General features: G+C 34.6%; 3 protein-coding genes and 1 pseudogene across 3 annotated transcripts; 3 read left to right on the forward strand and 1 right to left on the reverse strand.

The window, feature by feature from the left end:
- The first annotated feature begins 438 nt into the window (after positions 1 to 438).
- LOC115440423 lies at positions 439 to 2,514 on the forward strand. Its single transcript, XM_030164709.2, has 3 exons — positions 439 to 601; positions 694 to 857; positions 1,022 to 2,514. The coding sequence occupies exons 2-3, from the start codon at positions 695 to 697 to the stop codon at positions 2,419 to 2,421; spliced, it is 1,563 nt and encodes a 520-aa protein (XP_030020569.1). The 5' UTR covers positions 439 to 601; position 694; the 3' UTR covers positions 2,422 to 2,514.
- A 492-nt stretch (positions 2,515 to 3,006) lies between these two features.
- On the forward strand, positions 3,007 to 4,170 carry LOC115440412. The gene is made up of 3 exons (XM_030164700.2): positions 3,007 to 3,399; positions 3,525 to 3,695; positions 3,921 to 4,170. Exons 1-3 carry the CDS (start codon positions 3,268 to 3,270, stop codon positions 4,128 to 4,130), a joined length of 513 nt encoding a protein of 170 aa, XP_030020560.1. The 5' UTR covers positions 3,007 to 3,267; the 3' UTR covers positions 4,131 to 4,170.
- A 1,625-nt stretch (positions 4,171 to 5,795) lies between these two features.
- Positions 5,796 to 10,465, forward strand: LOC115440411. Its single transcript, XM_030164699.2, has 5 exons — positions 5,796 to 6,082; positions 6,703 to 6,881; positions 8,405 to 8,507; positions 8,761 to 8,948; positions 10,247 to 10,465. Exons 1-5 carry the CDS (start codon positions 6,017 to 6,019, stop codon positions 10,344 to 10,346), a joined length of 636 nt encoding a protein of 211 aa, XP_030020559.1. The 5' UTR covers positions 5,796 to 6,016; the 3' UTR covers positions 10,347 to 10,465.
- Positions 10,466 to 11,646: 1,181 nt separating this feature from the next.
- LOC119192630 lies at positions 11,647 to 14,127 on the reverse strand (annotated as a pseudogene).
- Positions 14,128 to 14,401: the final 274 nt, after the last annotated feature.

Consider the following 14,401-nt stretch of genomic DNA (forward strand, 5'->3'; position numbering starts at 1 on the left):
TAAATTGATTATCTTATTTTATACTTTCTAGAGGAATACATGTGAGATTAATGAGTATTATGCTTGCTACATTTTTAGGCAATCCCGCAAACTAGGATAAATTATTTTAAAAAATCTCAGGATTTAGCTTGAATTTTAACATCCCTGCACGGTTAAGATCATTTTTGGTTCTTTATTCCTGCACGTTGGTAGGTAATGCTAGAGGTATTGCATGATACCAACATTTTGATGTCCTATGTAATGTGCATAGTGAGTACGATTCGATATAGCCCTAGTGATACAAAAAAAAATACTTCAATAATAATGAACATGTACTTTTTAAAATCACAAAAAGTCTCTTCCTATAACCAATGAGTGCTTGTTAAATTCAATAGCACAAAGGATTTAAATCGAAAATTTATATACCTGGAGGCACTAGACATATATTATAATTCTCTTTGCACTCGACAAAGATAATAATTTACCGTCATTTATTTTAAAATTAGAATGTCTTCCAAATTTTACACTTCTGTCTAAAAAGTTCTGTAAAATTTTTACGCATGGTCCTTCATATTGGTTTATGTTATATTTAAATGAAAAATCGCTAATAAATCACATAAAGGTAATGTTTTTTCTATTTTCTACTAAGTTTATTAATACTATGGTATAAATTTGTATAGAAACTTCTAAATATTTTGTACACTTTCTATCCAGAATGATGGATCAGGCACAATCAAAACAAGATGAACAATACCCTCTTTTAAAAGTAGAGGGAGGTGGAGGGGATAGCGGTTATTCTCAGAGTCCTTCGACTGTTGTGGCACCAGCGTGGGGCGTCAACTGTCCACCTAAGCAGTCTTGGCTTAGTCGCTGGCCGGGTGAGTCCCTTTATTTAAATTCTTTCTGTTTTAATAGCTGTATTAAAGTATATATTTCATGATTGATTGTAGAAGCGAATTTTTTTTTACCTATATTTAGAGTTAAATTTTGATTCGGGTAAACCTGTCACTTTCTAATATTATGATATTGTCCGCCTTTTCAGAATTATTCTCAGCCTGCTGGATGACGTTGATATTGCTAGGGATATCTTTCCTCGTATTCTATGCATTGGGTATGAGTGCATATCGACGACAACCTATAATTGTCATGAAATGCAACGAAACGAAACCTGCAAGTGACGTCTATTACTACCAGATCATACAACATGGCGTGTGCGTTCCCTTCGCGTTGTACTCCGATTATATTTCCACAATGGCAACGCAGTATCCTTCACTGCGAATCAATATTATCTTCTTACTCGATGATTCCCTTCCGGCCAATTTTCATAGTTCCAAACACAGTCGATTTATTAATAACCTTATTCCATACGCTAGTGTTTCGTATAAAATGAGACTGGAAGAAAACAACAAACGAGAAATAAGAGATTTCCAATCGAAGCACCCAAATGTGAACGTCAGTTTTATGCCGCTGAGTAAGTTTATGGCAAAGACGCCACTGAAGTTTAAATGGAGAATGATTCCGCCAACATATCTGCCATTTTACGCGAGAGTATTCTCTGTATGGCAGAACGGTGGAATTGGTATGGACTTAACCACTTTCAATGATCAATTCAATAACCACCGATGTATTGATCGAAAAGTCTCGGCCATTTTGACGCAACATAATGATGGAATTAAACCAGAGAATTATGCCAGCTCTCTGCAAGCGATAGAAAGAGAGGAGGAAAACGATATTCTTACTGCATTCTATACTATTTATCAACAAATACTGAATGAAACTCGGTCATTTTTGAATAGATCTTTATCATTTTATCCATTGACTACAGAAAGTAGCGTGCCTAAGAATATACCTTTAATTCGGACGCATAGAGACAAACGTCAAGTAGTGAAAAATCCTGCAAATGAAAATAATAGTTCTGTGAATTTCTTGAACGTGACGAATAAAAACGATTCTATTAAAAATACATCGATTATAGACTTGGACAGTAGTAAGTCTAAAGCCATTACACTAGCCACAAATATAACCGCTAAAGACAATAATAAAGGTATTCCTCCATCGGGAAACCAATACGCATCTGAAATAAACTCTTCAAATATACCCCAAATGGTGTTGTTTTACGATTTTTCTATTATTTCTGACGGTTTGGGACCGTCTTATCTCTTACCTGACGTGGCGATTAAGTCAGATATAATAGAAGCACCTAAGAATTCTGCATTCACTCAATTCGTCAAACGGACTCCACCAGCGTCCCGCGTTTTGTCAATTCATCCGGAAGGGATATTTTTTGCAGCATCTTCTCGTCTACATCCATTTTTAGGACATCTTTTGACGAGCGGCTGCCAACGCATGCACCCCAAGTTTGTCATTCAGGACGTCCTTTTAACCCAATGTTCAGGTTCATTTAAAGACGATGCATACTGTAACAACATCTATATATTGTAATTGTTCATTAATGTTCATAGTTTGGTATTTTATGTGTCTAAACTGTAACTTATGTTTGTGAATTTAGTAATAAAACTTTATTTATTGTTGTAATATATATATTTTTATTTTTGTCATGCTAAAGTGAATATAAATTATCTGGTTATGGGAAAAATTCGACAAACCAATCTTTTATTTACGGTCATTTAATTACACAAGAATGGAGGTAGAAAAACTACACACAATTGCAAGATAAGAATAAATTAGGACCCGGGCCCAAGTTGGATATTGTGGTAATTTTACAGGGTAGTCCTAGATTTTATTACGGGGAAGGAGAAAATTCTTGACGGTCATCAATAATGGAAGGTAACATCTGTATGTTAGGCATTTAAATAAATAAATATAGTTCCTGAGTACAATTCATAGGTCAGTAGAGACGAGCGGTTTTATTTGTGTTTTTTCATGTATGGTATTCTTTGATTTTTTTTAAGATAAGAGTATTCAACGTGCTATTGAACGCGCACGGGACTGTAAGTTCTAATAGTTTTAAAATTAATACTTTTTGGTTAAGCATAAGCTAGTTAATCATAGTATTGTGTTCAAAGTTTCAGCACGAAAAATTAAAGTCAATAAATTGACATCATTATGAACTCGTCAAAATAATAATATTATTTATGTTTCCAAAAAGCATAAGTTATGTTTCATTAAATTCAAATACAACAAATTGGTATCAATAATAATATTCTTAAAATATTATTTAAACTTAAAAATTTACGTTAATACAGTTAATGATACAGCCAATTTAAAAAAATTGAATTATAAAAATAATTTATGTGATGTTGGACAATTCTTTTCATCTAATCCGTCATGAAGTTACCTTTCAACTTTATTTTGGGCCCTCTTCTAAAACCCTATTTGGGCAATACTAAAATGTTTTGCGGACATCCGACGTTTACTATTAGAATTTTTTACACTTACTTCTATGGGATAGTTGGTTTGGTAAGATGACTTCTCGTCTTTAATAATTTTTGATATTTACAACTAATCAGATTCTAACTTTTACAGAACCTCGTGAAAAGTTGTAAGCATAGCGTAAACGTATTTATATACAACATGTATTGCAGTGTCTTAGTGCGAAACATTTAAGAAAACATTTGGGCGAGACACCAACTTCTAATATATCAACTGATGATGCTAATTCATATCAAAATTTTATGTTTGTCCACGATTTGAAGATAATCGCTGCGTCTATGGGACTGGTGCAATATTTTTGCCTTGTCATTGGATGTATTACCGTAAGCATTCATATCTTATAACCATTAATCCTTTTGTTAGTTGGTTATGTGTATCATCATTGGCGAATCGTCTCATCCAAGAATATTCTAACGCCGAAATGTTGTACGAATAAGGCAAGAATGAAAACATTTCTTTACCTACGGTATACCTAGTAATTACCTACAGCTACTCTAAGTGTATATAAATATAACCAAATCCCAATTAATCCTACTATTTTTTTTCAGCATAATCCAGGACTATTTTTACCTCACCTTGCCGGACAGCTGATCTTAGTTTCCGCAAAACTTTTCCATATTCTTTTATCACTGCCGCTTATTAAAATCAAGACTTTTGCCGGGCTGGCTCATAAAATAATATCTTTGAACTTGATGATATTTAATTGTCTTCAAGAGTTCTGTGTATTTCGACAATATTTGTGCATATGTGATTTGTAATAAATATTTACAATATTTTCAATAAAGCTTGATAAGATACCTTTTTAATTGTAGGCCCATAGCAAAATGAAAATAAGTAATCATACTACAAATTGTAGGTAAATCCTAAATCCAACAATACTTTGTGGTGCCATAAGAATCAATCGCATTACATGAATACTAAGGTCTGATATTGAATTATTATTTGTGTATGTGTTTAGAAGATGTGGTAAAGAATTTTGTCTCACGCTGACCAACTCAGATTAGGGTCTTAGACAAGGAATATTGTAATTAAAACTTTAATACCCTCTATAGTCTACCGTCAAGTTGGATTTGTATTATGATCCTAATAATATCTATTCATTATAATCTAACTGCCCGCTTCAGTAGCGTAGCGTAGTTATATTGAATGCGTAAACCATGCAAAATATTCACAAATCTATAGTTTACTATAAATTATGACTACTAGAAATTCAATGGAATAATATTATGCCAGTATGAAGATACATAGTGCATTCGTCAGGTAAAATTATGCTTAATCTTTTCGAAATAAATTATTTTATTTGGTTCCATGGTGAGAGACATACTAAGCTACAGCGTGTAAGTCTGAGAGTTTTAACTATAATATAAACACCAATATCGCACTAGATAATAATAATAATATCAGCCCTGGGGTCTTATTCTCTATCCCGCACGTTATTTTGACAGTGCGTAATAAGCACGTAACACAACGCATCGTGTTTAGGACTATAGAAATTTGGCTTACAGAATACCATTCCACGCACATTTCTCGAAGATAACATGACACGGCCGCGTTACGCGTTTACACTATCATACAGAATAAGGGCCCTGCGGACATTCATCTTGGCAGTCCGTTCTACACCCAACTAGGCTATCGCCGCTATCACTACTATTGCACTAGTAATTTTACTTGTATTAAAGTTCTATACTATTCTGTGTCTGGGTGGGCTAGATGTAGGCAAAGGTTTGTAGGCCTTGAATTCGATTCCCGGATCGGGCAAGGTGATATTTGGATTTTGCTGCTCACTATTAGCCCGGAGTCTGAATTCATGACTAATATTTTGATAGGTTCGCTCCCTATCACATCATGGAACGGAACACACTTGACGAAAAGTTATTGCACGGGTTGCCATTGCCGGCTCGTTTATGTTAAATAGTTTAAGCACGTTAGTCCAAGCCAGCAATATAATTATTTGTAGAGTGCTTAGACCGGGTCACAGGTGGAGACATAAATAGTAGAGGCGGAGCATCCTAAAAGCTATGGAGAAGGCTATGGGAGATACCTGTCTCGGACATCCAGAAAACTTTACAACATAATTTAATAAATCTATGATATTAATCTATATTTAGGGTTTTTACATTTATTTATTAGAAAAATTAACATAAATCTAAAATAGTAATTATTACTTATAACAAAAACTGTACTAATTTACAAAAGGGAATCATTTGAATCAAATTAACAAATAATCAAGAACACAAGAATAGCTAGCGAAAAGATTGTGAACGTTCCTCCGATCCAACAATTAATGACAGCCAAAAAAAAATATATCGACAACGCAATAGTCCACGCGAGATGGCCATTTTAAACCAAAGAGGATATAATCCTACGTTATAGTTGCAGCTAAACTACGCCTCCCGGTCTTCTAGTAATAATTTGCTAATTCTCTATTAATACTGGCGCATTATGATACTGACATTTATATTGTCACAATTTTTAAAGCAATTTAGTTCGACATTTCCGTATTTAAAGTTTCCAATTTCCATCCTACTACAACAATGTGACTAATTCCGTAAATGTATACAAAAGGCAACACGTGTAATAATACTCTTATAAACATTGAACCTACTCGCATATCATGAGGATAAATTAGCAAAAGTTATGCAGTATGGACAGCGAAAGTGTGACCCTGTTGAACCAACTTTGTACACACCATGAGATGCATCCCAAAACAGTAAGTTTTATGTTGTCAGTGTAAAAACATCACATTTTACTACATAATATTATATGTGGGTATGCATGTGTTTTATATAATAATGTGATTGAGCAAACAGTAGGTAAATTTATGTTGTTACTTGGCTGTTTTATCGCTTTCCTTTGAGAATTCGACCCATTTCCATTAAGGTCCTCAAATCGGAAGTTTCTTTATATTATGTTACAATTACAACTGCATGATAGTCTAGTTGAAAATGTAATAGTCTGCCGAGACGGAAGTCCGTATGTTCATAACCCCAGGCTAATTGTATGTTAATTATTGTGGGCTTAAGGTAAGGTAGAGGTAAGGTAAGGTATAAACAGCGACAAAACCTATGAACCTAAGAATTCTTCAAAAAGAATTTCAATCCCCACTAGGCTGGCGCGGTAGATTAAGGCCTAATACAGGGTTCATATTATTTAATAATTAAATAGTCATAATAATTAAACAGAAGACATAATATAACAATGCGAAGGTCAATTCATGGGAATAGGTACTCCCTAAGGTACGCTCTTTGATAAAGGTACCATTTAATTTTTAGATTCATTGTATTCATATTATTTTAGAAGAGAAACTGACAGTTTTACTCTTCATTACAGAGGCTAAGTGACGTCGGCAGTGAGAGCAGCGAACGTGTTCGCATGAAACTCCGTGCTCTTCTGGTAGCTCTGCTCGGAGTATCCATGTCTGCGTGCGCCTTCGCCTCACAGCCGGTCGAACTAGAACTAGACGATGATGATGTTGCGCAAAAACTTAATAACGTCAGTTTTGCTAGAAGGTAATCAGGCCAAGATGGTAATTATCATAGAGTCATATGTTTTAAATTATTGGTTTCTAGATCACGTCTCGTATTCACACCGTTTGCTTCTTTTTTTAAATCTCTTTTTATTGTTATACTAGCTTCCGCCTGCAGCTTCGCCCGCGTTGATTTCGGACTTCAAAAATGGAGGAGGTGCTCAATAGGGGACCGGCCTATGCTTGATTTTGTCCATTATTCTATATACAATGGTTAATAATATGAAAAAGAAGTACTCCTTGCGAAAACTGCATAAAAATTGGTTAAAAAATGAGCGAGTAATTCATATTTTAAATATTGTAATGTGCAGAAGTGGGCGCGATGTGGGGATATCGCTACATCTCTTTCTTTCGCACGCGTCGTAATTCCCGATGACGTCACATGTGGATATTTCGTCTCTTTTCTGTTTCTTGTTAATTACCCCTTCCACCGAAATTCATAGACTTATAACTTGTTGCTTTTTTACCGGATTTTAAAAATTCCTTCTGTGTTATAATTTATATTATGTAAATATTTGATAAAAGTAAAGAACAAAAATGAGTCCGGTACCCTATTTGTCGGGATGTTTTTTTAATGTATGGTGGTATACAGGTGGTCCGATTGTCCGGTCAGGGTCTGATGATGGGATCCTGGTGAAATCGAAGAAAGCATATAGCATGATTCAGTATTCACGCGTGATGGCTTATTATTAGCGTATTTCATGTATAACTTCGGTGTTTCTATACCGATTTCTATGATTCTTTTTTATGGAATCTTTAATAATGTTAACTTTTTTAATTAGGCATTACTGAGAGTGTTATAAACGTAAGAGTAGACAAATATAATGAGAAAGCTTCGAACTGCTAAGCTATCGGGAGTTACACGTGTTATTGTGAGTCAACCATAAAAGATAGACATATGCTGTCGTGGGATATTTTTTTACATAATTTTAAAAAGAACATTTCCGTCATACAGGATTTCTGTGTAGCTTTAACCATTAAGGTTGCACACGCGACGGAAGCTTAAAAAATGGAGTAACTTCTCCCGTTTTCCCAACATTTCCCTTCACTGCTCTGCTCCTATTAATTGTAGCGTGATGAAAAGTATACTATAACCAGCACAGGAGTAAGACAAATAATTGTACCAAGTTTCGTTAAAATCCGTCGAGTAGTTTTTGTTTCTATAACGGTTATACAGACAGACAGACAGACAGACAAAATTTTACTAATTGCATTTTTGGCATCAGTATCGATCCCTAATCACCCCCTGATAGTTATTTTGGAAATATATTTCATGTACAGAATTGACCTCTCTACAGATTTATTATAAGTATAGATAGAAGATAGATAGATAATGTATACACTAGCAGGCGACTCACACGGGAGTAAGACTTTTTAACCAATATTAGTTCCATTGCATAGTGATAAGCCAATGTTGTATCTTTTTAATAAATTATACTGATACCACAGGTTAAAGATTTTTTTTTGAGAACGGACCGGTATATTAATTTAATAATACATTTTTAGAATAACGAAACCTACGATACGCCTGGTCATGGGTTATGGAAAGCTTAGCGCCTTCATAACAGCTGCTACTTCACTGTTGCTTCTCATAGCTGTCATGTCAAAGGTAGGTGCTCCGTTGGCTTATAAGGTATCGCAGAAAAATAAGTATGTTTCAATGCTCTAAAGGTCATGACATTATGAAGGTAAGTTTGGACAAATTAAACGTTTATCGTTTGCCGATATATTATTAATTTCCCAACATTATTAGGTAAACCATTTCTGTGTATCAGGTAATGCTTGTTCGCTTGGTCTCCACTCATTCGCAGGTCTCCCTCGGTGTTACTTACTCACATTGTATTATGTGTTTGATTATATAGCAGTCTTGGTGGCGAAGGGGTGCGCGTTGGTTGGCGGCGCCGGCGTTGTTAGTGGCGGCCCTAGAGGCAGCTTCGGACGCAAGCGACGCGATGCTCGCAGCGGCATTGCGCGGCTCCGCGGAACCGGCCCAGGTCATCGTGCAAACACTAGTCGCGGGACTGCTGGTCACTATCGAGATTCTTGTTTGGTACGATATCACTACTTACATTTATCCTAGACCATTTGATATATCAGTTATAATGTATATCTGCATACTTATAACTATACCTATAGGTACCTACCTACCTACATATTTATTACTAGCTTCCGCCCGCAGCTTCGCCCGCGTGGATTTCGGACTTCAAAAATGGAGGAGGTGCTCAATTTGTCGGGATGTTTTTTTAATGTATGGTGGTATGCAGGTGGTCCGATTGTCCGGTCAGGGTCTGATGATGAGATCCTGGTGAAATCGAAGGAAGCATATAGCATGATTCAGTATTCACGCGTGATGGCTTATTATTAGCGTATTTCATGTATAACTTTGGTCTTTCTAGAACGATTTCTATGATTCTTTTTTATGGAATATTTAATAATGTTAACTTTTTTAATTAGGGATGGCTGAGAGTGTTATAAACGTAAGAGAGACAAATATAATGAGAAAGCTTCGAACTACTAAGCTATCGGGAGTTACACGTGTTATTGTGAGTCAACCATAAAAGATAGACATATGCTGTCGTGGGATATTTTTTATATAATTTTAAGGAGAACATTTCCGTCATACATGATTTCTGTGTAGCTTTAACCATTAAGGTTGCACACGCGACGGAAGCTTCAAAAATGAAGTAACTTCTCCCGTTTTCCAAACATTTCCCTTCACTGCTCTGCTCCTATTAATTGTAGCGTGATGAAAAGTATACTATAACCAGCTCAGGAGTATGAAAAATAATTGTACTAAGTTTCGTTAAAATCCGTCGAGTAGTTTTTGTTTCTATAACATTTTTGGCATCAGTATCGATCCCTAATCACCCCCTGATAGTTATTTTGGAAATATATTTCATGTACAGAATTGACCTCTACAGATTTATTATAAGTATAGATTATAAACGTAGCATAGCTAATAATAAGATTACTTACTTTTAAGATAACCCACATTTAGATATTTGCAGAATACAAACAAATAGTCACGAATATGGATTTGTAACAGCATATTCGGATGTACCTATTCGATATTCATAATTCATAGTTATTTCTTCTATTTTAATATCACCAACATACAATAAATAACCGCTAATGCACATATCGTATACGTTTCGAAAAACTCGACATCAGAAATCACCGTACTGAACGGATTTGCATAAAATTTAAATGATTGTAAAATCTTGTCTAGTAGATATACTTACCTACTAAATATTTTATTCACAATTTGATATAGTACGTATACCATTATTAAAAAGATCTAGAAAACTTTACAATTAGATATACCTATTTATGTAATTTTCCTTTCAGGTACTTTATAGCAAAATTTTTCGAATATAATCCACCGAATATTGAGGAAAGAGAAAAGGAAATTTTACCAATATCGCATCTGCCACAGAATATTATGTAATATGCAATTGTTGATTTGTACTAAATTCATTATATAAAATACCTACTTAACAATACCGTTCAGCTTTTTATCTGAAAATAATAGTGATTATATTGATGAATATACGGTCTTTATTCATAGACGTTATTTATCTAAGGACGGAGCGTTGCTGTGGTAAAAAGTCTAAGGTGGAGAGCATACTGCAGGAGGAAGAATTAAAAAAAAAAACTTTATTTATCACGTGGCGAACAAAGTTGCACTTATGATACGTCAAAACAAAGCATAAGAATAATTATTATTATTTCTAAACAACTATTAAAATTACTTATAATATAACTATGGACATTTTATATTTTATAATATAACATTGAAAGAGCAACTTTAAAATTTTTATTTAAATATTATTTATATTTTATCACACGGAATCAGGCCAAAGAGAATAATATGGAAACGCTACTGTTACAATCGGAAATTTACCTGAACCAGATTAAAAGTTCGGTTGCCTTACTGACCAACCCTCCGGGTTTATAGGCGTGAGCTTGTTAACCATATGTAGAAACTTCGGAATCTAAGCAAACATTTTACATATATGAAAAATTATATGCACCATAATATGTCCTGCGTACTCGACTGATCTTTGTCAAGATTGGCCGCCGTGGCCGAAATTCGCTTAGGAAGGGATCAATCAATCAATATAATTTGTATTGTACGCAATATGTGACCTATCGTTTAATTTGCAGCGAAAGAATGCATGCTCTTTACGGTAATTTACTTATGATAGCATTTTAGATTTAGCCCCAATTCTAAGATATGTTCGATAGGACAGTAATATTTTGTGACATCATGCATCTTCTAGTAACGTCTCTTAAGGCGATACCTCAAGGTCCATTTTCATACATTTTGTTTCACCTTTAATCTGGGTAACTAAACAAGTATTGGCAAGTAAAGAATTTAAATTCAATTTAAATTTCGTCATATTAAATTTTAAAGGTCGAAATATCCATGCATATTAATTATTTTTACGTTTTTTCTTTCCAACTGCGAGAACTAATCACTAACTAGACGTGAATTTAAATTCTTTACTTGTCAATACTTGTTTAGTTACCCAGATTAAAGGTGAAACAAAATGTATGAAAATGGACCTTAAGCTATAACCTTAAAATAATAAAACTCATGGTTCAAACTTAAAATATTTATTGCGCTTCATAAATTACAATATAAAGTTGTGACATTAGTACAATAATAATAATTATTCTATATAACCTCGTTATATTAATTAAACGACACATTTTTTTAAATATTTATTTAAGGAGCTTGGTCGTAATTCCACGACAATGTCGCTAAGGCCATGTTTAAGGCACTAATTTGGTATCAAATAATAAAACTACGATATCACAGAATAAATTTTCACTTTTCCAAAGACTAAAAATATATATCATTTTCAATAAAATAAAATTTTATTCACAATTTCAGTGATATGTTTTGTTGGATGGAAGCCAGAATATTTACTTCACTCACTAATAAATAATTATTCTACTCTAAGATTATGCAAGGAATATAACAAGCATACTTTTTGTATATATATTGCTTGGTTCTTATCTGTTACGGATTATTCCATCTAATGAAATAATGTTGAATATGATATTCAGAAATTCAACTTAATATAATATAAAAAAAAGTAAAAAATAGTATCATCTAACTAGTAATGTGATAGTTAATAGCAACTACAACATTATGCAGCCTCACTTAAGTTAAATAAAATGCATTTAAGCATATCTAATGCCACCGCAGCTACACACTATTTGCTTTTTGTTTGGATTCGCACGACTCCTGCGGTTCGTCTCTTGTGTAATCCACTCTAGCAAACGATTTTTCAGCCTCAATATAGTTTCTTGACGAACCATGCCGTCTTGGAAGAACTCTTTCAAGACCGCCTCTATACCATCATCTTCAGATGTCTCTCCCAAAGGCCGCTTGTGTTTCATATACTTGAATACAAACTCAACCACTTGCACTATTAGATCTTGGTCAGGACTCAGTAATCTGAGCCTTGCGATGTCCTGTGGCACCAACTTAGACAATACATTGAGCGCAATAGTCATTAGATTAGCGTGCACATCTTGACTCAGATTTTCCAACATTGATGCAACTTCTTCAGCACCTGAAGAAGTAACTCTAACAAGCAATGTACCCAAACGTAGTACCTCTCCGGTTGAATACCCATAAGAAAGCTTTCTGACTCCTCTTCAGTCTCCGAAGTAAATGCCCTTACAGCGGTTGTTGATGGGGTTAGTTTTGTTGGGACGCTGGGAGGCCCACCCGATGATGGTCCGATGTTATTGAAAAGTTGTGCGCGCCCCTCCTTCCCAATGCCATGTAAATCTGATGGGTTGAACTTATGTTGAGCATTCAAATTGACTTGACCATCGGCCGTCATCGAAATCCTCAGCTTATGTGTATTCACATCTTTGTTAATTTTCAAAACGTCTGCAAAAAATTGATCCTTGTTGGCAATGTTCTGAATGCCTTTAATCACTTCGGTGTTTCCTTGGATGGAACCTTGAATTCTACGCGACTCGGCACTGATTTTGTCAAATATTTTTCTGAAACAAAACAGAATCTTACTAACTATTATGAAAATAGAGATAAAATAAATTTATTGATTTAAAAATACAATGGAAAACTTGTTCCAAACATTAAAAATAACCTTACCTATGCCTGTTACTGCGAAGAGTAGTGCGATATTCATTAATGGTCTTTGCTTGGGCATCTTCGATTATGTTTTGTGCAGTTTTGTTCGACACCACAGCGTTACAGAAGAACAATGTCGCTGCAGTGAATTGGAACAATTCAAGCGAAGTTGGTTTCTCTCCATGAGTATGGTACTGTCGAAATTATAATCATTGAATTTTACGTAATATACACATATTTCACTAGTTTAGAGTAATATCAAGAGCTTTGCAATTTGCTGTGGTGTGGATGTAATGCAGTTAATAAGTGTTGATTGCGGCGCTAACACAATGAATAAACGCCACTCTTGCTGACCACATTCTGGCGTGATGTACCGGAATTACGCAGCGAACTCGAAATCCAGTGCGATTCCACACGCCTAGCGTGTTAATATTAGCGCTACGAGCATGCAGCCTACGCAATTGGTGTGCTGTATCTTCTAAAGCTTTTTTATATGCTTAGCGTGTGTTGCATTCTTATACAATGTAGATATTGTTATATGTAGATTATTATTATTGCTATTGTTATTAATTATTATTATTTTTCTTTTTTTTTCTTTTTTACGTACGCCCTAAACTGCCCCTTTCGACTATTTTTATCATCTCCACCCAATGGTTCTCTGGTAGAGATAGCCTCGAGCGATAAGACCGCCATTGTTACCACCAATGTATTCTTTTCCACCGTCTGTATGCAAATTTGTCTTCTTTTTGTTATTTTTTACATTTTGGTGTACAAAAGTTTTAAATAAATAAATAAAATATTGTTAATTTCAATACGAGCCAGTAGTTCCTGAGACAAGCGCGTTCAAACAGCCAAACGAACTCTAGCTTTATATATTATAACAATAACAATATAGATAAGATCCAAGCGTGTGGTAACGCACGATGTTGCTCGCCTAAATATGCAACTGGTGTATAGGCCACAGCAAATATATTGAAGTCACATTTGTAAATATATGAATTACTAACCTTTAGCACGACACATGCACAAGACTGTTAAGAACTCCTGCGCCACCGGTGACAAGGTTCGCGTGACGTAACACTTCCACCGAAACAGCAAGAGCTTGGCCGGTCTGTAAATTATATTATGATTATAGTTAACAATAATTAGAGGATTATTGAAACGGTATTTGGGGTAATTGCATGTAAATATGTATATTTACATCATAATTTGAAATCATTTTATGACATATTTCATAAAATAAAAAAACATACACGTAAAAAACATACAATTAGTCCCGTAACGTTCAGGCATCCTAAAGTCGATATAACGTTACAATCGTAAATTAAAAAGGCATATAGGGCAATAATTAAGTAACATCATACAAAGAGAACCTGTAGCAGCGG

The sequence above is a fragment of the Manduca sexta genome, unplaced genomic scaffold (genome assembly GCF_014839805.1).
Source record: "Manduca sexta isolate Smith_Timp_Sample1 unplaced genomic scaffold, JHU_Msex_v1.0 HiC_scaffold_3011, whole genome shotgun sequence".
In the NCBI taxonomy this organism is placed as follows: domain Eukaryota; kingdom Metazoa; phylum Arthropoda; class Insecta; order Lepidoptera; family Sphingidae; genus Manduca; species Manduca sexta.